We start from the raw sequence: 24251 nt of genomic DNA, 5'->3' as shown, positions 1-24251 counted from the left end.
TTCTGTTAACAATATGAAAATCTTTTCTATGCCTCGTTTCATAGTTGTGAATATCCATGTTTCTTTTTCTGATCTTAGAGTCCTCTTTCATTAGCATTATACAGGGTGTATATGTGGACAAGGAAAAAAAAAATTCCTATTTTTTTCCTGGATTTCCAGGTTAAAAATACACTTTTTCCATGATAAGTGACAGCATACTTTTCCTCAGAACTGTAAAACTTATCAATCCTTTGAATGGTTAGGGTTTTATGCACTGGCGTAGAATTCCCGAACACTTTATAAGACGAAACTCTAGGGAAAAACACATTTTGGAAGGATGTTTGATGTGCAGCAACATTTACACTGCATATTTTCATATTACGAAAGTGTACATTCGAATTCCACCAAACAGCGCATGTTACTTTCCGAAGCACTGAAATTAAGATTGGGATGCGCTTTTGTACGCCAGTCATAGCTCATGTCACATGATCTAGCCAGCCGATGACAGTGGATATTCAGAGCATAAGACACGTGATGTAGTCAGCCTATAGCAACATCATTGTTAAGTAGCACGACTACACAGACAGGAGAAGTTAATGAGTTAATGGTTTAAATTAATACACATAGTGTTGCTACAAGAAAAGAAAAGCTTTCACATATAATATTGTTCTCCAAGATTAATAAGCTGCAAGAGAAGCTAAGCTTTCACATTAAATGTTGATCTTTTTGGCACATTTTACACTTTAAGATACATCACACAAATGCGTCAGTAAAATTTTTAACAATGACACGAACATCTGATCTTCTGGGCTCGAAATTCTGCTACGTGGTCATCCTCAAAGAGTTGATTTTTAAATGAGAGTCAAACGCTCTGTGATTTAAGAAATACATCGTACATTCTCGCACATAGTTCATGTTTCGAAAAAAGGAAATTTACTTCAAAGTAACGCTTTTCAAACAACCATTCAAAATATTTCCCCGTGACCTGTTAGAAATGGGTTATTTCAGCAGTTGACAGAGAGTGCCAGATAATGGGCATCACCATGCTTGTGCAACTATGATGATGCAGGAAGCCTGTATGTTCGAAATATGTAAAACATTAAAAGATCTTACATTATATCATAAAAGATACAATACATTAGAGGATACTCAAAGTGCAACGGAATTTCATGAACCATACTAAAATGCTTAATTCAGCTTAAAGTGCACATTCATTCACATGTTCAGAACCAGATGTAAATTTTCTTGGAGTACCAGTACTGTATTATCTTATGTTTGGTTCTTTATTATGGCACAATGTCATAGGTGCTAGAAGATGAAAACATGCACTTCAAATGCAGTGAACAGCCAATAGTGGAATTAAACACTTCGTTCTGTGCATCATCCCCGGATGTATGATATTTCCAAACCAGGGCAATACTAGATAGTGATGGCCCCCCTCGCTCGAGTGTTTGAGGTAGGCCACCAAAAATTTGAAGAAATCACCTTTCAAAAATAGGTTTATTTTGTAGCGCACATCTTTCTGAAGAGTCTGATACATAAAACATATGTGTTTGAGGAAATGTAAGACATGTTATTTGGTCTTAAGGGTGCCAAAATGAAGTGTCACACCTTCACACAGCGTTTTTCTATCGCATGTCACTGTATTTCGCTCCGTCAAACTCAAACATGTAATGGATGCCATCAAACTATATTCAGGTCAGTGGAAATTAAAATGTCCTATGGTGCCTCTCCTGCTCCCAGTCGGCCGGTTGACATCCTGCCCCTCTTTAAAAAAAATTTGCAATTAATACTGAATGGGATTATCTGTAACTGAACAAGAACTCTTCAGGAAGTTTGCACTCTTATATTGCCTATTAGCTAATAACTTGCTGTTTTGTGTGACATAAAATTAAATATAGGATACATAAAACTAGTTAAGACGAGAGACAAGCAAGACAGTATACATTTCTTCAATCCTTAAGTCCTAGCATTTTTTTTCTCTCTAATCTTGCTATAACTTTACATGCCATGCTTCCTTTCTGGGAAAGAATCTATTAACTCATAAAAGTTCATCAAATGTTTCGCTACATGAAAAAACGAAATGTAGTTGTCTAATACTGAAAAACCTGTTAATACAAATAGTACCCAAGACTGATGGGGTTTCAAGATCTGATTACGTGTATTTTGTCACTATCTGCTAGACAAAATGAAATAAGCTGCCTAATATTGCAGCAATTGTTTTGGCACAAATGGTAATTTTTATAAAACGACAGAATATAATCCATGAAGTACCAATATCATATGCTTATTAGGCCTACTACAAGCAAAACGTTTTGTGTTAGGAAATAGTTTCACATTTCATTCATATGCCCCAGCTTCTGAAGCACGAGATCGAATATTAGTAGTACGAAATTTTTATTTAAATTTGGAATCAATACATTCTTCCATAAATGGTGTGATGTCCCCGTTTCTTCTCCTTCCTCATTCTAACAAACAATCTTGTCATCACAAATTCTGTAACTATTCCTGCCAGTGTCAAAACTTATTCTCTATCATTTATCACTTAGCTACAATATAGCAGGTCAGCAACTGGAAGCAGTTAATTCAATAAATTATCTGGGAGTAGGCACTAGGGGTGATTTAAAATGGAATGAGCATATAAAATTAATCATAGGTAAAGCAGATGCCAGACTGAGATTCATTGAAAGAATCCTAAAGAAATGCAGTCCAAACACAAATGAAGTAGGTTACAGTACACTTGTTCGCCCTCTGCTTGAATACTGCTCACTGGCATGGGATCCGTACCAGACAGGGTTGATAGAAGAGATAAGAGAAGATTCAACAGAGACCAGCGCTTCGTTACAGGATCATTTAATAATCGCGAAAGCATTATGGAGATGATAGCTAAACTCCAGTGGAAGACTCTACAAGAGAGACGGTCAGTAGCTTGGTACGGACTTTTGTTGAAGTTTCGAGAACATACCTTCACTGATGAGCCAAGCAGTATATTGCTCCCTCCTACGTATATCTCACGAAGAGACCTTGAGGATAAGATCAGAGAGATTAGAGACCACACAGAGGCATACCAAAAATCTGTCTTTCCACGAAGAATACGTAACTGGAACAGGAGGGAGGACCGATAGAGGTACTCAAGGTACTCTCCACTACACACTGTCAAGTGGCTTGCGGAGTATGGATGCAGATATTCATCATTTAAGTTCCTAAACCCTGCCACAATCAACAGTTTCGTTATCCCGAATTTATTTTCTGGTTAGGCATTATTATGTGTTCACACAATGCACTTTCTGTGCTGCTCCCAGAACTTAAGTGGCTGCTAGCCAGGGACTGTACAACTGGCCGTTAATAGTGTAGCAGTCTGATCAAAAATTTTCTGTCAAAATTTCATTTTCTTGGATACACCGAGAATATAATATGTAACCTTTCTTACCCGGCATTCCTGTAAGTCGTTTATTTTCATTCTGGTAGTCTGAATCTATGGATTTCACTAGTAATTATAACAATGTTGATCATTTGCTAACCAGTCAACCACATAAACAACAGTTGGCACCGTTCAGCTTTATTCCACTCAGCTCGTATAGCCCCGTTCCCTTTTGTCTGCAGGAAAGTTTATTTCTAGACACAATGGTGATTCCCCTGCAGACACATCATGTCCATTATGTATGCATTCAAAAATCAACTTAGAATGTGTACAAAAATATTAAAAAACCAACAGAGATGGAGTTCAAAATCATATGAATAGTTGATAGACCAATGTGTGCTAGATACTAGGCCCTTTGTGAAACATGTTTTTTTTTTCCCCCCTCAAGAATATGAATTTTTTACATTTACTTTTAGGTTCTCTCTATCAAAGTGAGCTTTCGCCTTTTCAATAAAGTTATGTATCTCTTCAACTAGGCTGGGTTCACTGTCTGCATAGCAGACACCAAATGTATCTACTGCATAAATAGTGATGAATTGCTTATTGTCAAGAGAGATGGGAAATCATTGACATAGGGTATGAATAGGACAGGACCTAAAATGGATCCCTGAGGAAGACCAAAATGTATATTTCTTATACTTGACCTTCCCCTCTCCAGTATTTCTCCATTAGAGTACATAATCTCCATGCACTATTGTCTACCCTCTAAATATGTTTCTAGCAATTTTTGATAAGAGCACATCATGATGTACTCTATCAGAAGCATTTGAGAGCTCCAGTAATACTCCTGCCGCTTGGGATTTTTCATTTATTTCTTCAAGTACACGATGAAGAAATTGTACTGCTGCTGACGTGTACTTCGATTTCTCCTGAAACAATGCTGGAAATCACTTAACATGTCAGCATTGTTGTAATGTTTGAGGATTTTTTTATTATTATTTTCTCTACCAGTTTGCTGAAAGTTGAGATTAGGGCAATGGGTCTGTAATTCTGTACATGCTTTATTCCCCCCCCCCCCCTTTTGTGTTTTGGTTTCAATTTAGACAGTTTCAACTTATCAGAGAATACACCATCTTCGAGAACACAGTTTAGTAAGATGAACTAGTGGTCTCATTAGTTCAATAAATATGGAGAAATTTCATCTAATCCTGCTGATTTTTTGTCTCTGAGGTTATCAATACACTGCAGAATGTCATATGTGCTTACTGCAAGTAGTGTACTGCACTTCTGTTTGTTACTGGATTCAAATGGGTGCTGTATATCCTGTTTCATAGACACACAATTTTTGACAGTATATATGAAGTAATTATTAAAAATATTGCTGACTAGAAGAGGATCAGAGAGACATTCATTATTCACAGGTAATTGCACATTATTAATTTTAGTTTGTGTTTCATTGTTTCTGATTTTATTTACAATTGGGCTACCAGTCTTTGAAACATCATCTTTACCTCATATCTGTTGGCTGATCCTTTCTGATTTTAATCTCCTGACTTCTTTGAGGTACTTATATTTGTACTGCTTGCAGAGTTATTTGTGTTGATTTTTCTGGATACTCACTTTTTTAATGGCATGGCTCTATTTAAATGCTCAGTTATAATTTCTGTGAGCATGTTGACCCCAACGGTAGTCATAACTGAATCTCATGATTCCTGCCTCAAACTATGTCTTAGTGTAGCAATGTTGTTTGTAGATAATATTCACCTGTGCTCATACATTTTTCTTGGTTTGAATTTGGTATTACATTTTAGCACTAGTGTTTGGACTAAATGATCTGAGAGGTGACCATTTATGACATCTGTTGAGATGATGTGGTCATAATTTGTGATAACATGGTCAACGGAAGTACTGAGTGTGTTAGCTGTTCTGGTGGGTATTAGTCCAAGAAGATCTTTAGCCCCATAAGACAGGATACAATCTGTAAAAAGTTTGCTTTCCTGACCATCATGTAAAGTGTTGATGTTCAGGTCTCCCAGTATGGCAAGATTTACACTTCTATAAAGTGACACTATTTTACTTAAAACTCCATTAAGTTATTTCAGTAAAGCATTAAAATTTCCACAGGAGGATCTTTATAAACCTATGACATAGAAAGGAACAGTGCAAAATGTGATTTTAAGAATTGCAATTTCGAAATCTTTGTCAACACAGAAATTGTTCCCCCAAAGCACTTTTTTCGTGGTGGTTGTGAACTTACATTTTCCTGAGTAGATAGCAACACCACCATCTTTATTGTGTGTTCTGCAGTAGAACGTAGCTAGGTTGTAGCCCCCTAATTTGCAATATTGAATGTTGTCCACTGTTTTCTGGTGTTCTGTAGCTATTACTACATGCGAAGACAGTCCTGTGATAAACGATTCAAAAGCATTTACTTTGCTTCCTAAACCCTGTACATTATAATGCAAAAGTGATACATTATTCTCGTGTGGAGTGATATCTTTTTTGAGGCTCATGTGAAACACATACACTTGCATCTGGTGTTGCACTGGTGGAAGGTTTCATTGTCCTAAAGAAAACATCGCTCTTGTCCTGCCGATGTATTGTTTTACTAACCTGGCATTTTGTGGTTGATATTGGTAAGATCATAATTATTCAAAGTTAACAATTATGCAAGAACTATGATGTTTCTCACTAAATTTGTTGTTCAGCATACTTTGTCTCTATCAGCTGAAAGTGATGTAGCAGGAGTCAAGAATTTTCCAATTACTTCTTGTTTCTCACAAACGAAGCCCTCTGAACAGACTGATTACCACTTAACACCAGAATGCCTGGCAGAGATACTGAGCATATTTTATTTTGAGATGTGAATTTCTTCAGTGTTTAAAATAATGATTTTATGACTTTTATTTATTTTAGAGGTTGTTTAATTACCTTAATTGTTTAGTTTTGTAACTAAAAATTTTTAAGGTAATTATACATTTACCATTGATTCCCGATGGTGGTCAATTTACCACTTTTCACAGACATGCATTTTACCTGTTTACTTGGTGCTTTCATTAGCCAACAATGATGAACTTCATACAATGTTGCGTATAACAGTTTTGCACTGTTTGTTGTCACTAACAGTTCAACTGTTAACTATAATGAATTGCTGTCCCAATCTCAGATTTCTGAAACTGAAAATAAAGCATTGGCTGCTCACAGACACTAAAGATAAATATGATCTGAATGGTTTTACTTACTTGCGAAAATGTGAAATGAAACCTGTGGATACTAATCTACTACAACATATTACACTACACTTCATGTAACCTTACTAACGAAAGTGGATGAAAGTTACATCAGACAGCTTCTTCATTTCTCTCAAGCTGGCAAAAGAGCTGAAAAATGGGATACAAACATTGTTGATACTCTGAACAGCAGTAGAAGGGAAGTGCCTCCATCCGTGAGAGAAGGACAAGCTGTACTTCATTCAGGTGTTATTTGCAAAGTTAATGTCATTCCTCTAATATCTTACCAAGGGAAAATGTGCTTATTCTTAGTTCTATGCACTCCAGTGTACCAAGCAATGAAGCTGCAAAAAAGGCAATTTCAGAAACACCTAATTTGGTCTAGATGTGGTAAATCAAAACTCATAAAAATATATAGCATAACAGCCACAACGAGGCCCTGCCCTGTCCATGTTTTCTATAAAATTCTACATCTGGTTATGATCAATGCCCACGCCATGTACAGGTTGATAACAGGTACTACCATCTGTCAACTTTCTTTTATTATGAAAGCTGTAGAAGAATTAGTGTTATCAATTAGGAATTCTCACCCTCAACAATTCCATACTTCATCTATTTTGTCTTCTAACAGAGAAGAAGGATCATCTAAAGCTGCTAAATGAAAAACTTGCAAAATTGAAGTGTGCAAGAAAAACAAAACTATACATTGTATAAATAAAAAATGTAAAAAATTTGCCTCAGATTCGTCTAAGCAAAAAGAGAACAGAATTCTCCATATAGATGTGTATAATTAAACACTACTTATTTGTTACAGGATATAAGTATAATTAGTGAAGAGCTAAGTAATTCCATGATAACATTCTTCATGTTGTTATATGATGTAAAAAACAAAATACTGGAAAGTACACAATGTTATGTAGCTCTAAAACAGTATCACTTATATTTGTATGCAACATAAAAATACAGTTGAGCAGGTAAAAATAAAATTGTTCAAAAATGTTCAAATGTGTGTGAAATCTTATGGGACTTAACTGCTTAAGTCATCAGTCCCTAAGATTACACACTACTTAACCTAAATTATCCTAAGAACAAACACACAAACCCATGCCTGAGGGAGGACTCGAACCTCCACCAGGATCAGATGCACAATAAAATTGTGCCCACATAATTATTATACATGAAGAAAATAAGAAAAGCAATATTAAAGACAATAAATACAAAAAAATGTTGCATAGCAATTAAAGTCTTAGAAGTCAACTGACCTCCATTGGGCATTCTAAGGGATATGAGACAGCTCGAAGATTTACTAAGATTTTCATCCTTCAATAATATCTATGGCACACTCATAGAACATCACGATGCTGTGCTTCAATTAAAATGAACACTATATACCAGATATAATACACAAAAGAAGAGTTAAGGAGGTCAAATCACAATTTTACAAAAAAAAACCTTCAAGAAGACAAGCACAATCTCTTGATGTAAACAGCAAATATGTTTAAAAGATTGTGTAGTACCTATAAAACTTTCAATAATATCCATAATTTCCATCTTCACAGATTCTTGATGATACATTCTGCGTAGGGTCTCACGATTGACAACAGCCTGAAAACGATCACAAAGCGGCTTTGGAACCTGCACAAGAAACATTCACTTCATTAGTTAGAAAAAGAAACTTTTACCATCATGAGACAGACAAAATGAATTTATTATAACAAAAAAGTTCATCACAGCACTTAGTGCCCTGTAACAGACAGACACACACACATGCAAGCACGCGCACACGCACGGAGCCCCCCCCCCCCCCCCCCACACACACACACACAATAAATCAATTATAACAAAAAAGTTTGTCAGAACACTGAGTGCCCCCCCCCCCCCCCCCCCCCCCCACACACACACACACTAAATCCTCACCAGAACAACAAGACATGATGTAATTTGCTATGCATTGTACTTACCAAATGTCATTTATACACAAATTAACAACAGATACGACAATAGTACATAAGTCACAAGCGGAAGGAAACAACTGACTGTTTTAGAGATGCCATAATATCATTATGTAACAGACTCTGTAGACTACAGACTGAATTTTACTACATATGAACAATTCAAACTTCATAGCCACGACATATTGTGATAAATGCAAAATGAAAAATATACATGTGCTCTGGAAAAGGAGACTGGACAACAGTACTGTGCAAAATCACCTAACGAGTCAGAACCTCCTGGTCACAATCCAGTGCCATACAGTAATTTTTCTTGTGCACAGTAATTGTATAGAGTTTTCTAGAAGACCGAGAACACGCAATTCTGTGACTTGTATTACGTTTCGGGTTTTGAAAGCAGCACTTTAAAACTGTCGCATCTTATTATTCAGTATTTCGCAGGTTCTGTTCTACAGAAGAGTAGTGTGAGTTTTTGTTCAGATGGTCTGTATGGGTTCATTCATTATTAATCACATTTTCGTAGTTGCCAATCTGATGGAGAGAGCATTACATTGAATTTGACTTCACAGATCATATAGGAATGCAATCACATAAATCATAGTAAAGTTATGACTAGACACTCAGCCCACCAGCATTCGAAGAGCTGGGCAGTATGCGACACCCAGCCTGTGTCAACTGGAGTACTCTCCATCACTATGTCATCACCAGGCCGCAAATAACGGTCCTCCACCCATCTGCGACAGCCAACAATCTGCCAGCAGCTCACCTCTGAATTCACCATAAATCCAGATTTCAACTCTGGGAAACACCAATGCCGTGCCACTGTGCTGCTGCAAAGTACAAGAAATTGCTGCCACACCATGTGCTGTGCCACATGCAGTATCTGGACACCACCATCACGTCAGTGAGCTGAGTCTGCATTCCACTGCGTAAGCAGCTTGCATCCTTGCACCTCTAGCCATTGCTACGCCTGCCACTTCAATGCCAGAACATTACACGAAGGCAGAAACACACTCAAATGACTGTTCAAGTTGTATGGATTAGACTCATTTCTGTTCATTCTCATATCTGTCCACAGTCACTTCCAGCCAGTTACATGGTGGAGCTAAGTCGAATGAATTAATAACTTTTATTTTGTCTGCAGCTTCCCCACGTCACACCTTCCTCCCAAGCCATCTACGAACCTTACAACACCCAAGGAAGACTCAAGAACATACAGACAAGCAGGAACTATCTATGTTCCACTACTGTTTCTCTGCAGCTATTCCTGACTGCTACATTTTGGTGCCAAATGGGCAACATCTTGCTTCTGATCACAAAACATAATTTATTAATGATATATTGCTATTTCATATGAGATATACCAAAAGAGATGTTGGAACTGAGCAAGATAAAGATGATTAGCACATCTGCTTATGGACAAGACTATGGGGTTCACTGCAGATCAGTGAGACACTAGTGTAAATGTAGAATCTATATCAGGAAATAATGAACTGCTATGAAGATCAGACATCGGCAGTTATCTGAAACTGGAAAGACAGCCATACACAGATGTTATACTTTATAAGCGTGTTTGATATACAACAGGACTTACCAAGCGGGAAAGCGCCGGTAGACAGGCACAATAATAGAAAGGAGAACCGATAGAGGTACTCAGGGTACCCTCCGCCACACACCGTCGGGTGGCTTGCGGAGTATGGATGTAGATGTAGAATAAAATAACACACAAACACACACACAAAATTTCTAGCTTTCGTAACTAACGGTTGCTTCTCCAGGAAAGAGGGAAGGAGAGGGAAAGACGAAAGGATGTGGGTTTTAAGGGAGAGGGTAAGGAGTCATTCCAATCCCGGGAGCGGAAAGACTTACCATAGGGGGAAAAAAGGACAGGTGTACACTCGCACACACACACACACATATCCATCCGCACATACACAGACACAAGCAGACATTTGTAAAGGCCATGTGGAAGTTTCTTTCTATTTTATTTGATATACAACACTGTGACATAATGCCTTTTAATACAAAGGAATCAACCACCCACGTGACTTGATCAATGAACAGAACTAGTTCAATGAAACGTATGTAGAAAGAAGGAAGAAACGAAGATTAGTGTTTCATGTCCCATCAACAACGAGGTCATTAGCGATGGAACATGAGCTCAGACTGGGGAAGGAAATCCACAGTGCAGTTTCAAAGGAACCACCACAATGTTCGTCTTAAGCAATGAAGGGAAATCAGGGAAAGTCTCAATCTGGATGGCTGTACTGGGGTTTGAACTGTAGTCCTCCTGAATGTGAGTCAAATGTGCTAACCACTGTGCCACCTCACTTAGTAAACTTAAGTAGACGAATTCTTGAACTGTTGATTGCAACTATGGCCACTACGTACAGCTGTTAGTGATAACAGCATTGTTATTGTTGGCAGCAGCACCAGCAGCAGGAGTAGTAGCAACAGTGGAAGCAGTTATGATCTTACACCATGGAAAAATCAGATACTGCTTACTTTGGCTTTGATATCGATAGGAAAAATGTTCCTCCTTTACACTCAAAACTTACCTCATTCCAGTAGTTCGCACGGTGTTCAGACTCAACAGCAGGTGCCACAACAATTAAGGCTTTGAAAAGACCTCTCTTGCATCCTTGAGGAAATAGTGGTGCATTTTGCTTCAAAAGATTTAATAGCTTCAGTAGGCCCTCAGTCTTTAATGCTGTCTTTGCCCTATAACAAGATATTAATCATAACTGTTGACAGGTTACAAAAATCTAGTAAGTTGGTTAAAACACCCAGGAAAAATGTTCTCAACATTTTAACATAAAAAGAATTGAAATTTCTCAGTGTCACAATTCAGGCATGTTTTACCACCAAAACTACTACTTTTAATATCGAGTTTGGTGATTACTGTGAGAATTTGTAGGAAATAATTAAAATAAATGCACTAAATTCACTAGTGCAATCAAATAATAACAGCAGTGTATTAGCTGAGAATTAATTTGTTACTTTAATTATTAGAAGTTTCTTCTCTAGATGAAGAAGAATTTATGACTGAAAGGGTTCAAATGGTTCAAATGGCTCTGATCACTATGGGACTTAACATCTGAGGTCAAAAGTCCCCTAGAACTTAGAACTACTTAAACCTAACTAATCTAAGGACATCAGACATCACACACATCCATGCCCGAGGCAGGATTTGAACCTGCGACCGTAGCAGTCGCGCGGTTCCGGACTGAAGCGCCTAGAACCGCTCGGCCACCACGCCCGGAGACTGAAAGGGAAAGAGATATAATGCAACAGAGATTTCTAAGAGGAGGATAAATCATTCAGATCACTGAATTAAAGATGGTAAGGGGAGTGAAGTGGGGGAGCAACTGAAAGCCACTGAAGGTTAGAAGGAAGATTAGAGTTTAATGTCCTGTCGACAGTTTGGTCATTTGAGATGGAGTACAAGTTCTGACTATATAAAAGGACGGGGAAGAAAACTGGCTGTGCCTTTATCAAAGGAACCACTTCGGCATTTCCCTGGAGCAATTTAGCGAGATCACAGAAAACCTAAATCTGGATGGTCGCTTGGGGATGTGAACTGTTGTCCTCTGGAATGCAGAGAGCCACTGAATATCTGCTGGACAGAGTTCTGATGTAGGCATGTGCAATTAAAAAAGAATCAGAACTGTTACTCTATGTAGGATTTTGTGTTGCTAAAAATGTTGAATTCAGCTGAGAAATAATAGTTCTAAGTCTTAACAGGTCCATAGTAAAAACAGTTATTATGACTAATTCAAAACTAAATAAAATTTACCTGCAACTTAAGTTAAAAAACAAGACCAAACTCAAAAAATAAACAGCATATAATAACTAAAAAACCATGCATGCAGAATGTGGCCATCAATCTAAGTTAGAGCTCATAAAAACAATCAATATAAGTACAGAATTGCATTTTTTTTAAAAAGCTGGATAGAGTCCAGAGTAGAACATGGTGCTCACTTAATAGATGCAACTCAGTAATTGTTTAATTTTATTACCATTTGTTGCATGTTTATCTACCACAACCAAATATTTTCTAAATGTATAGTTGTATCAGATATACTGACACTAATATTTTCAATGGCAGACTCTGTAGTCAAGGTAGCCACGACCTAGATATATCATTTTGAAAAGATCAGACCACTTCAGATGTAAGTCCTTTATTTATAGGCACAACCAGTTTTGCAGCATTTTAACTGCATAATCAGATGGAATTAAATAATGTTCTGATCATCAAAAGAGAATGAGATGACCCAGTGTTTTTAGTTATCAATCTGCAGATGGACTTCCGCGTTCCACATGACCACTCTCTCCATGTCGGTACCTGGCATTTCCGCAACTGTGTCTTGACGTGCTGCCTATTAGTATACAATCCAGTGCGTGTTTTCTGTGGGTAAATGAAGGACTGTGAGCTGTTTAATTTTACATAATCCCATAGATAATCATATATGCTCTGCTTTGATCACTATTTCAGTATATGGGGACACTGTTAGCTCACCAGGTACTTTTAGTCGCAGTATCAAGGGAGTGTTTTATGTTATTTTATGTTTGATGTCCACTACTTGGTAAAAAATTGCTGACTATGGATGCTGAGTCATCCCACTGTCTTTTCTTGATTCGAACATGACTTGATTTTACTGCATCTGACGATGCAGCTGAAATGCTGCAAAACCTGTCATGCCTATAAATAAAGGGCTTGTAGAGAACACAGTTTTATCTTTTCAAAACTAATATTTTGATAAATAAATATAATAAATAAAGTTTAAATAATTCTTTCTTTCATTCAGTTTGAGTCTTTATTTCATACACTCGCTTGGCGGGCAGTAGTGTAGTCAGTATTAAAAATAACACACTCACAGTCAGAAAAAAGAAACCACATTGGTTTATTTCCTTATGGAGATTACCATATTTACCTGATTATAAGATGAGTTTTTTCCCAAGTTTGTCCTCAAAAAGGAGGTTCTCTTATATTTTCAGATTAAGATATTGCTGCTGAAGTCAATATTTTTACGTTGTTTAATAGACTATACTGGGGTAATCTTACGTTTATAGGGGTCATCTTACATTTGAAGAATTCAGAAGAGCAGGGCTCACGTTCCAGCAGGTTCAAGATTTCCTGATACCCAAAGCACTTGATATGGTATCGATGTTGCTCAAAAATCAAAAAGACATGGATCACATGGTGCTAGTGCAAGGATTACGCAAGAAACTATCAAACAGTGATGACAACAGTCTACTGCTCTGATTAAAATTTAACAATTTTGTGAAACATAGGAGGAAATAGCATTAAATTCTATCATTTTACAAACTTTTGTTGCATTTGAACAGGTTTGTAATAAACATTCTTATATACCTATGGATATCATATACAAACATTTATGCCACTTTTTAAGTAAAGCTAACATTTAAAAAACAAAATGTGTCCTTCAGAAAACATTAGCAGATTTAGGACCCATACCAATATATTATTTGGTTACGATAGAATATAATGATTTACTAAGTGGATTACAATTGAGGAATTTTGTCACTTGTGGTATTAGAATAGGGTAGAAATGTTACCACCTTTAGAACATGATCATGACATTCAATTGAAAAAAGGTGGAAAATTAGTCCAGAATGAAATATCTAACAAAGGAAATAAATTATATTAAACTGACTGTAATTGTCATCACAAGAATAAATTACAGCAGCAAGACCTGTCGAGGAGATAGTAGTACCAACAGATGTCACTAGATCACGCAAAAAGTGAAAGTTCGAGAATGGGACCGAATCGTAATTGCAATCTTTTATTTATGTATTAATTGGTGTTTCTACATATGACTTAAATACTAAAGGATACTGCAGTCTGTTTCTTACAATTGCTCAAGCTCGACACTACGGAGTGATTAGAAGAGGAACAGTGACATCAGCTTGGCTGGGAGATAGGATGATTACAGGGATGTATTTCAGCTTTTTATGAACATCTACCACATTGAAACTTGTTTCTCTGAATCTATTTGTAGTCTGAATTAAACTGACTTTAAAATTGGACAAATGTTCAACAATAATATTCATTTCTGCAAATGGTAGAAGTCTAGATAAGGACCAGTGGTGTATTTACATTTTCCTTGCTGCAATGTTGTTGACATTCTCCGTGGTGTAAAAATGAAAGGAGGTTTTTTCTACACAGCCAATGAGAGAAAGTGGCAGGAACGAAATGTGTTTGGAAGCAAAAGACATTGTGACATTGTCACATCAGTTTAGAAGCAAAATCTAGTATGTATTCAGAAAAAAAAGAAAAAACTGTGTTCTCAGGTTCAACCGTAATGACAACCTCAGAAACAATGACAGATTCAGGAGAAACAGTCAAACATTTGAGACAACAAAGACATAAATTTACAGCTGTTCTGTTAGAATGATGATGATGATTATTATTATTAGAAATAGTGATACCACAAACTGCAGGATTAGTAAGTGAAAATGGTAGAAAAGAAAACTGTCCCAAGAACTAATGTAAACCACTTCTTTTTGTTTATTTTACTTCACCTCATATTATCAAAATGGAGACAATTAATAAATGATTTAAGTTTAGAATAGATATAATGTTAACCTTTTAGCAGATACTTTATGTTAATAAAACAGTTTGTAATTCTGATTAGTCAGGATATGTTAACAATAAATTTTTTTCAAGGAGCCTCTTAAAAAAAGGGTGGATCGTCTTATATTCAAGGTGAGCTTATATTCAAGTAAGTACGGTAGGTATGTGGTTAAGATTTTGAGGTAGGTCAGAGAATGTGACTCTATTAGCCGCAGACCCATCTTGGAGGAGAAGAGAAGTAAAAAGGTAAAGAAAACTAAGCCACTTAGTGTCTGCTCTGGTAGTGACTCGGAACAGAAGAGACCATGGCTCCACGATCCCTCCAGCTCACAAGTCAGACGAACCTGGAGCATGATTTGATTGGCACGGAGACTTTGCTTACAACGATTCGGACTATTCTGGAGTGAACCAGTCAATTGTCAACACATTATCAGAAAGGTGAGGGACAAAAAAGGCTTTTTTTAATTAAATTAAACAACAAAAATTTCTCACGTTTGGGGCCCACAGGCATGTTGTATAATTTACTGCTACCTATACACAGTTCTGTAAACAAACTTTTCTGCCTAACTAAATCTTTATTTGTGGTGCAAATGATGTGAGACATGTAAAAATTAAAATGAAATGACATACACTGATTGCTTTCATCCCATAATGTCATATGGTGTCATATTTCAGAGTAACTCATCAAAGTTACAGTTTTCAGAGTCCAAAAGAGTCTTATACAAGTTACGTATCGCACGAATTCATAAACATTTCTGTAGGAGCCTGTTCAAAGAAGTCAGTACACTCACTACTGCTTATCTGTATATTTACTTCTTAATGCAATTTGTTGCAAATGTCTTTCAAACCACCAGCTCAGGAGATAGAATCAATAAAAGGAAAAACAACAATCTACATAAACACTTAAAATCACTTACTTTGATCCAGAAGGGTCTCTATTTATTCAGGAACACACATTCTGAACAGATCCATAAAAAGTTTGGCCATGAATAAAATATCATCTAATAGGAGTAAAAATTATTTATTAGTATCTACCTCCTCCTATCCACTAATGAATTTCTTAGCAGAACCAACTGATGTACACTGAGGTGACAAAAGTCATGGGGTAGTGATATGTACAAATACAGATGACGTTAGTATTGCGTACACAAGGTATAAAAGGGCAGTGCACTGGCAGAGCTGCCCTTTGTACTCAGGCCAAACGATGGGAATTAACAGGCTTTGAACAATGAATGGTAGTTGCAACTAGATGCATAGGATACCCATGTTTGGAAATAATTAGGGAATTCAATATTCTGAGATCCAAAATGTTAATGTTTGTGCCAAGAATACCTAATTTCAGGAATTACATAACGCAAGTAATATTTACTACATTGTTGTTGCACCTCACGAACACAGTTACATGTTGAGGTTCGATCCAAGAGTAGTCCAGGTCACCACAAGGCAGTGAGTGTAACATGCAGATCACACAGAGCACCAACAAGAACTGCTGTTTCCGGCAGAGCGCCCGCTTATATTAGGCATGTCAGCCACAGGATCCCACAAGGTGACACGGCAATTGCGTTGAAGACGTGGCTTCTTTCTGGCATTTGTCCTGTGGCAGCCACCCACAGCCTGCAGTGCCACTGGCGGTGCACGTGGCAAGCATGGATAGGTTTCTGAGAGTTGTGATGACGCCATCTCAATGTCCCAGTCACTTACACCAACACATCAACCCCCACACCAAAGACAGCATATAGGGGTAGAAGCAGCCCTTATGGTGCCACATGCAACGACGAGGTGGTGGGCAAGGAGTGTTCAGCATGGAGGCTGGGAGTGGTCCCGGCAACGCTAAGTCCACGACAGGTCGTATTTCGATCTCTACAGTCACAGGACTGTCAGGAGCAAGCACAATTGTGCCCAGAGAAGCGACCTCCAATGGACCTGGAAAGTAACATAAGGGGGCAGTGGGGTCCACTCCATGATCTCTGGGGCACTGAGGACCAGGCTGGCATGTAGCAGAATTGGTGGCCAGAGAGGGTGAGGCAGTAAGGCATCCAGCGCTGGGGCATCAACTGCAGCAATCTGAGGTGTAGCCAGTTCTGGTGGCACCACCAAAGATAGCACTTACCAGAGACCTCGTTAATCCAGTGACCGTGAGAGCCATGGACTGTAGCAGGAACCCAGAGCAGACAACAACCAAATGACAGTACCCACACAGGGGTGCTGAGCTGGAAACGGCTACATGCCCAACACAGGGAGGGTTGAGATCCTGGAGCAGACAGTGGCATAAGGAGAGCCCACAGAAAGCCACCACAGTGACTTGGCAGGGCTCTTCCCAGCAATGGGAGTAGCTTTATAGGTGGCCAAAAACAGTGCAAGAACCTCATCGGTGGAAGCAGTGTGCCATGGTTGACATCTTCTCCTTGAAATTACGCACCATCCATTTTTGCCTCCACATTGTATAGTGGGTGTAATGGGGCAGTGAGCAGGTATGTGATCCCACTGAGCTCACAAAAATGGGCAAACTGTGCGGATGTAAACTGAGGGCTGTAGTCTTGGAGAACGAGTCGACCACAATGAGTCACATCTCCTGCAAGAAAGGGCTCGCAAAGTCAACGTGAAGGTGCTTCCAGACGCTGCTGGTGCACACATGTGGTACAGGACAGAACCGTCAACATGATATCTCTACTGATGGACAGCCAATAGGCACGCGGACGGGTCAGCCGCTTCATATGTGAAATACTCCAGTGACAGGCACATAGCAGATCAAGGATCTTGGGGCACAGGGTTGGCAGAATAATGACCCAAGGCCAATGCTGTTCCATCTGGAGGAACAGAACCCCGTCACGAAGGGAACACCGAGACCAGAAGGTAAAATATGTCTTCAGGGGACCATGGGTGTTCATAGGCAATCTCTGGAGTCACCCATGTCAAATGCACTGGACAGTGGAACAGCGTGTGGGGTCCACCCGTATCCAAGCTGTGTCCACTGACGCATTGAGGGGGAAATTCTGAAGGGCCAGTGACAAATACGATGACTTCCTGATCAAACTCAGGATCTGGGTCAGACAGCAGATAAGACTGAACGTTAGCGTTTGCGTGGCAACCTGATGGTTTGTAGAGGATGACGTACATATATGCAGATGGAAACAACGCCCAACGCTGAAGCTTTTGTGGCATTTTGTTCGGGAGTTTGCACCGAGGTCCAAACACTGTGAGTAACAGTTTGTGGTCCGTGATCAACTGAAACTTCACACTATAGAAATAGGTATGGAACTTCTTCACTGCACAGACCCTCTTTCTTTACCTGCAAGAAGTTGTGCTGAGCCTGGGTGAGAGTTTAGGGAATTAAAGCAATTGGGTGTTTGAAGCCATTGGGGCCCTCGTGGGAGAGCACCGCACAAACTGCATGCTGTAAGGCATCAGTGGTGAGGAGAAGGAACTTTCCCAATGAGTATGGGACAAGACGCAGCGCCGACTAAAGAGCCTGCTTCAGCATAAGAAATGCCACACGCAGGTGACCACACGAAGCGAGGCCCCTTTCTTATGCAGGACATTGAATGGAGGCAGTGAGCTTGGCAGACTGGGGGATAAAGTGATCATAGCAGCTAATCTACCCCAGAAATAATTGTAGTTCATTCAGAGTTTGAGGGTGGGGCATGTTCTCAATGGCCCACACATGGTCTCTGGTCATACAAATACCTTATTTACAGAGAAGGAAACCAGGGTACTCCGCCACGAGCCAGAAAAACTTACACTTACTGAGGTTACATTTCAGGTCCTCGGCTGATAAGCAAGAAAACAAGAGTGCAAATTCTGGAGGTGCTCGACCATAGATGTACCTGTCACGATGATGCCATGTAAATAATTGCCCCTGAGGAATGGCATGAATCAGTTGTTGCAAGAAGATCTGAAAAACAGCTGGGGCACTAGTGATTACAGCTATACAGGTATAAATCAAAGAGTATATTAAGCATCAGCAGGTCACAGGAATCTTGATGTAATGACAGCTGTGAATATGCATCAAACAGATCAATCTTCGTGTAATAGTCTCTGTTGTTTAGCCTGGTGAACATGTCCTCTGGTCTTGAAATTGGAAAAGAATCTATGATCCACTTGTCATTCAAAGCCTTAAAATTACAACACACCCTGAGAGGGCCATCTGGTTTTTTGACAATGACGAGGGGAGAAGCCTACTGACTGGAAGAAACAGGGTTGACTGCACTGAGAGTGACCAAACTGTCCAGTTCTGCCTTCACCACATCCCAGGGGGCACGAGAAACTGGGTGCACCTGTGAGATGCACAGGGATGAACCTGGGTGCAAGTGAAGATGTACCTTGACAGATGCCACCCGACCCAAACCTGGCATGAACAATTCTGAAAAGGTGGTCATCAAATCTTCAATGCCTTGGAATGGAATATCCAGGCATACCAAACACACAATCTATGAAATGGAAAACCCAAAATGTGAGAAGCCATCTAACCCAAAAATGTTTTCTGTTGTGCAAGAAGAAATTACCAAAAATGAAAGCATGCAGAACACATTTCTATATGAGACCCACCATCAGAAAAACACCCTGCATTGGAATTTCATGATCGCTACAGGCCATGGACTTCCTCTGAAATGGGGACAGAGGAGGTGAGCCCAGCATTACATAGGTAGAACGATTGATCAGAAAAGCTGATGCACCAGTACCCATCTGGAACTGTACTGCCTGACACATCACGTGCAGCATGAGTAGGAGCTTGATGCATTTCCCTGATGCCAGGTCAAGCATAATGTCAATGGTGGGAGCAGCTTCAGCTGGAACACATGACACTGTCCACCGAAACAGATAGCTGACTGATGCAGGAAGTCCAAGTGCAAATGCTGATAGAAACACTGAGGGTATCAAGGAAGATGACGGTGCCCCATGTACTTGCCAGAGTTGTTGTACAACTCAGAATGATTGCAGGGAACAAGCTGCTTATTCGGAACGTCGGGGTACAGCCTGATTTTCCTGGTGCGTGCTCTCCGTCACAGCCCTCTACAGTCAAGAGTCCTACATGAGTTCAGAAGCTGCAGCGATTTTAAGAATTTCATCCAAGGAAGGAACTGCACAGTGCATAGCCTGTGTGTTCACTTTCCTATCTGGTCAAAATTGAAGAAGAGAGTTCTTAATCACAGAATCAGCATACAATCTTCGACTAGTATCTGCTTAGCAGGTCAAAGCACAATAACAACTAAGGCCGTGAAGTTCAGTGACTCAATTATTGTATCGGTAGAATTCCACCCTAGCAGACAACACCACAAACTGGCTTCCACAGTAGTTTGATAAAAAAGTGCAAATATCAAGAAATGACAAAGTATCAGGATTCACGGTAGGAGATAACTTGTGGAGCAAAGCTAACACATCTTGAGAGGACCACGTATAAATAAGGATCGCTTCCAATTGGTGTTGGTTACCTGATATGCCGCAAAATGATGCTTGAGGCACTGTAAATGTGTGTCCCAATGGTCATCACTGTCCACAAAGGAAGAAAATGGCGGAACAGCTGAGAGTGAAGCACATCCGGCAGAGAACGCAGATAACTGTTGTTGTAGTAAAACAAACAGGTAACATTGTTGTTCCACTAACTGCCTTTCCAAGTGACGCTATTTATTTATTTGTTTAATTATTGTTCCGTGGGACCAAATTAAGGAGAAGTCTCCATGGTCATGGAATGAATCAATACATGAAATTATAACACGATATTAGAAACAGATAAAATGAAATATAAAAAAAAACATTCAGGTGACAAGTCGTAAGTTTAAATAAAGAAAATCAACAATGTGACACTGGAATTAGCTTAATTTTTTAGCTCTTCCAGGAGCTCCTCGACAGACTAGAAGGAGTGAGCCATGAGGAAACTTCAGTTTTGACTTAAAAGAGTTTGGGCTACTGCTAAGACTTTTGAGTTCTTGTGGTAGCTTATTGAAAATGGATGCAGCAGAATACTGCACTCCTTTCTGCACAAGAGTCAAGGAAGTGCATTCCACATGCAGATTGGATTTCTGCCTAGTATTAACTGAGTGAAAGCTGCTAACTCTTGGGAATAGGCTAATATTGCTAACAACAAACAACATTAAACAAAATATATACTGTGAGGGCAATGTCAGAATTCCCAGACTATTGAATAGGGGTCGGCAAGAGGTTCTCGAACTTACACCACACATAGCTCGAACAGCCTGTTTTTGAGCCAAAAATACCCTTTTTGAATCAGAAGAATTACCCCAAAAAATAATACCATATGACATAAGTGTATGAAAATATGCAAAGTAGACTACTTTTCATGTTGAAGTGTCACTTATTTCAGATACTGTTCTAATGGCAAATAAAGCAGCATTTAGTTTCTGAACAAGATCCTGGACATGGGCTTTCCACAACAGCTTACTATCTATCCGAACGCCTAGGAACTTTAACTGTTCCGTCTCGCTTATAATACGTCCATTCTGTCTGATCAAAATATTGGTTCTTGTTGAATTGTGAATTAGAAACTGTAAAAACTGATTCTTACTGTGATTTAGCATCAAATTATTTTCCACAAGCCACGAACTTATTTTATGAACTACATTATTTGATACTGTTTCAATATTACACACAAGATCCTTCACTACCAAACTGGTGTCATCAGCAAACAGAAATATTTTTGAATCACCTGTAATACTAGAAAGCATATCATTTATATAAATAAGAAACAGCAGTGGCCCCAGCACCGACCCTTGGGGAACGCCCCACTTAACAGTGCCCCATTGGGACTGAACATCACTACCACTCTCAATATTGCGGAGAATTACCTTCTGCTTTCTGTTCTTAAAGTAAGAGGCGAACCAATTTTAAGCTACTCCCCTTACTCCATAATGGTCCAACTTCTGCAGTAATATTTTGTGGTCAACACAGTCAAAAGCCTTCGTTAAATCAAAGAAAACGCCTAGCATTCGCAACCTTTTATTTAATCCGTCCAAAACCTCACAGAGAAAAGAGAATACAGCATTTTCAGTTGTTAAACCATTTCTAAAACCAAACTGAACATTTGACAGCAAATTATGTGAATTTAAGTGCTCCAGTAACCTTGTATATACAACCTTCTCGATAACTTTAGCAAACACCGATGGCATAGAAATAGGTCTATAACTGTAAATATTATCCCTGCCTCCCTTTTTATAAAGTGGCTTCACTACCGAGTACTTTAATCGGTCAGGAAACCGACCACTCCTAAAGGAAAAGTTACAGATATGGCTAAGTACTGGGCTAACATACATAGAACAATACTTCAGTATTGTGCTAGATACCCCATCATATCCATGAGAGTTCTTGGTCTTTAGTGATTTAATTATTAACTCAATCTCTCTCTTGTCAGTATCATGGAGGACCATTTCAGGTAACAGTCTCAGAACACTTTTTTCTAATAGCGCTATATGATTCCCTGTTGGGACTAGGTTTCCATTTAGTTCACCTGCTATATTCAGAAAGTGATTATTAAATACTGTACATATATGCGACTTATCAGTAATACGAACATTCCCACTACGCACTGATTCTATATCCTCGACCTGTCTCTGCAGACCACCCACTTCCTTTACGACTGACCATATGTTTTTAATTTTATCCTGAGACTTAGCTATTCTATCTGCATACCACATACTTTTTGCCTTCCTAATAACAGTTTCAAGCATCTTACAATACTGTTTGTAATGGGCTGCTGCATTTAGATTCTGACTATTTCTAACGTTTTGATATAATTGCCACTTCGTTCTACAAGATATTCTTATCCCTCTAGTCAGCCACCCAGGCTGCCTGTTTATACTAGTACCCTGTTTTGAACGTTCTAATGGAAAACAACTTTCAAAGAGCACGAGAAAAGTCTTGAGAAAAGCATTATATTTATCGTCTACTGTATCAGCGCTATAAACATCTTGCCACTCTTGTTCCTTGATAAGGTTTACAAAGGTCTCTACAGCAACTGGATCAGCTTTCCTTAACAGCTGATGACTATATTTAACACGTGTTGCAGCACAAAAATCTTTTAGAGTTAAAATTTGTGTATCATGATCTGAAAGGCCATTCACCTTTTTGCTAACAGAATGCCCTTCTAGTAATGAGGAATGAACAAAAATGTTGTCTATGGTTGTTCTACTGTTCCCTTGCACTCTCATTGGAAAGAATATGGTTTGCATAAGATTATATGAATTAAGGAGGTCTACCAGCATCCTCTTCCTTGCACAATCACTTATACAATTAATATTGAAGTCACCACATATAACTAACTTTTTGTATTTCCTATAAAGTGAACCAAGAACCTCCTCTAGCTTTAGCAAAAATGTTGTGAAATCGGAGTCTGGGGATCTATAAATAACAACAGTTAGAAGTTTAGCTCCATTAAATTTAACCACACCTGCACAACATTCAAACACCTTTTCAGTGCAGTACTTTGAAACATCAATTGACTCAAATGGGATGCCGTTTTTCACATACATGGTACTCCCCCACACCGCAAAGAGCTCCTAGAAAAGCTGCCAGCTAACCTGTATCCTGGTAAAGGAAGCCTCTGAATTATCTCCTTATTTAAGAAGTGTTCAGATATACCAATAATTTCAGAGTCAACATCTATAAGCAATTCACTAACTTTATCTCTAATACCTTGTATATTTTGATGAAATATACTAATTCCTCATTACTCGAATACCTAAGCTTTGTCAAAAGTGGTTCCTTTGTTAGAGAGACTTCCCTTAAGCAGGAATACCTATCAGCTGACTTCAATCTAAAAAAGGTGCAGCTCTAACTCGCACTACTGCAGAAATTTTGCCATGAGTGACCCCACCACCCCCACCTATGCTGTCACCTATAAGCTTTGCTAACCTCCCCTTCCCATACCTGTTGTTGTGTCAGCCACTCCTCCAGCAATCTGGTTCCATGACGTCAGAGTAATCTAAACACAGCAGGTCTGAAAATACTCGTTGCCACTGTTGGGATTTACACTTCCTAACATTCTTTATTCCATATGCACTGGATACTGAAATGGTGAGCAAGAAGTACACAATCACACAGTCCAAGAGTAGTCTGGGTCCAAGGCAGTAGTAGTCAGCACAAGGTGGCCACCATAATATGTGGATCATAAGGAGCATCAA

At 38.9% G+C, this 24251-nt stretch overlaps 1 protein-coding gene across 2 annotated transcripts in view; it reads right to left on the bottom strand.

The window, feature by feature from the left end:
- LOC126298730 (exportin-4-like) overlaps window positions 1-24251 on the bottom strand; it is a 196533-nt gene that overhangs the window by 35143 nt on the left and 137139 nt on the right. For both annotated transcript variants that reach the window (XM_049990169.1, XM_049990170.1), the window contains 2 exons: window positions 11081-11243; window positions 8088-8205 (listed from right to left, as the gene is read on the bottom strand). In XM_049990169.1, the coding sequence (XP_049846126.1) occupies window positions 8088-8205; window positions 11081-11243 (281 nt within the window). The remainder of the gene's footprint in view (window positions 1-8087; window positions 8206-11080; window positions 11244-24251) is intronic.

This window comes from Schistocerca gregaria, chromosome X, assembly GCF_023897955.1.
Source record: "Schistocerca gregaria isolate iqSchGreg1 chromosome X, iqSchGreg1.2, whole genome shotgun sequence".
Classification (NCBI taxonomy): domain Eukaryota; kingdom Metazoa; phylum Arthropoda; class Insecta; order Orthoptera; family Acrididae; genus Schistocerca; species Schistocerca gregaria.
Note: the sequence above shows the minus strand (reverse complement) of the source record. Positions and strands in the feature narration are given on the sequence as shown.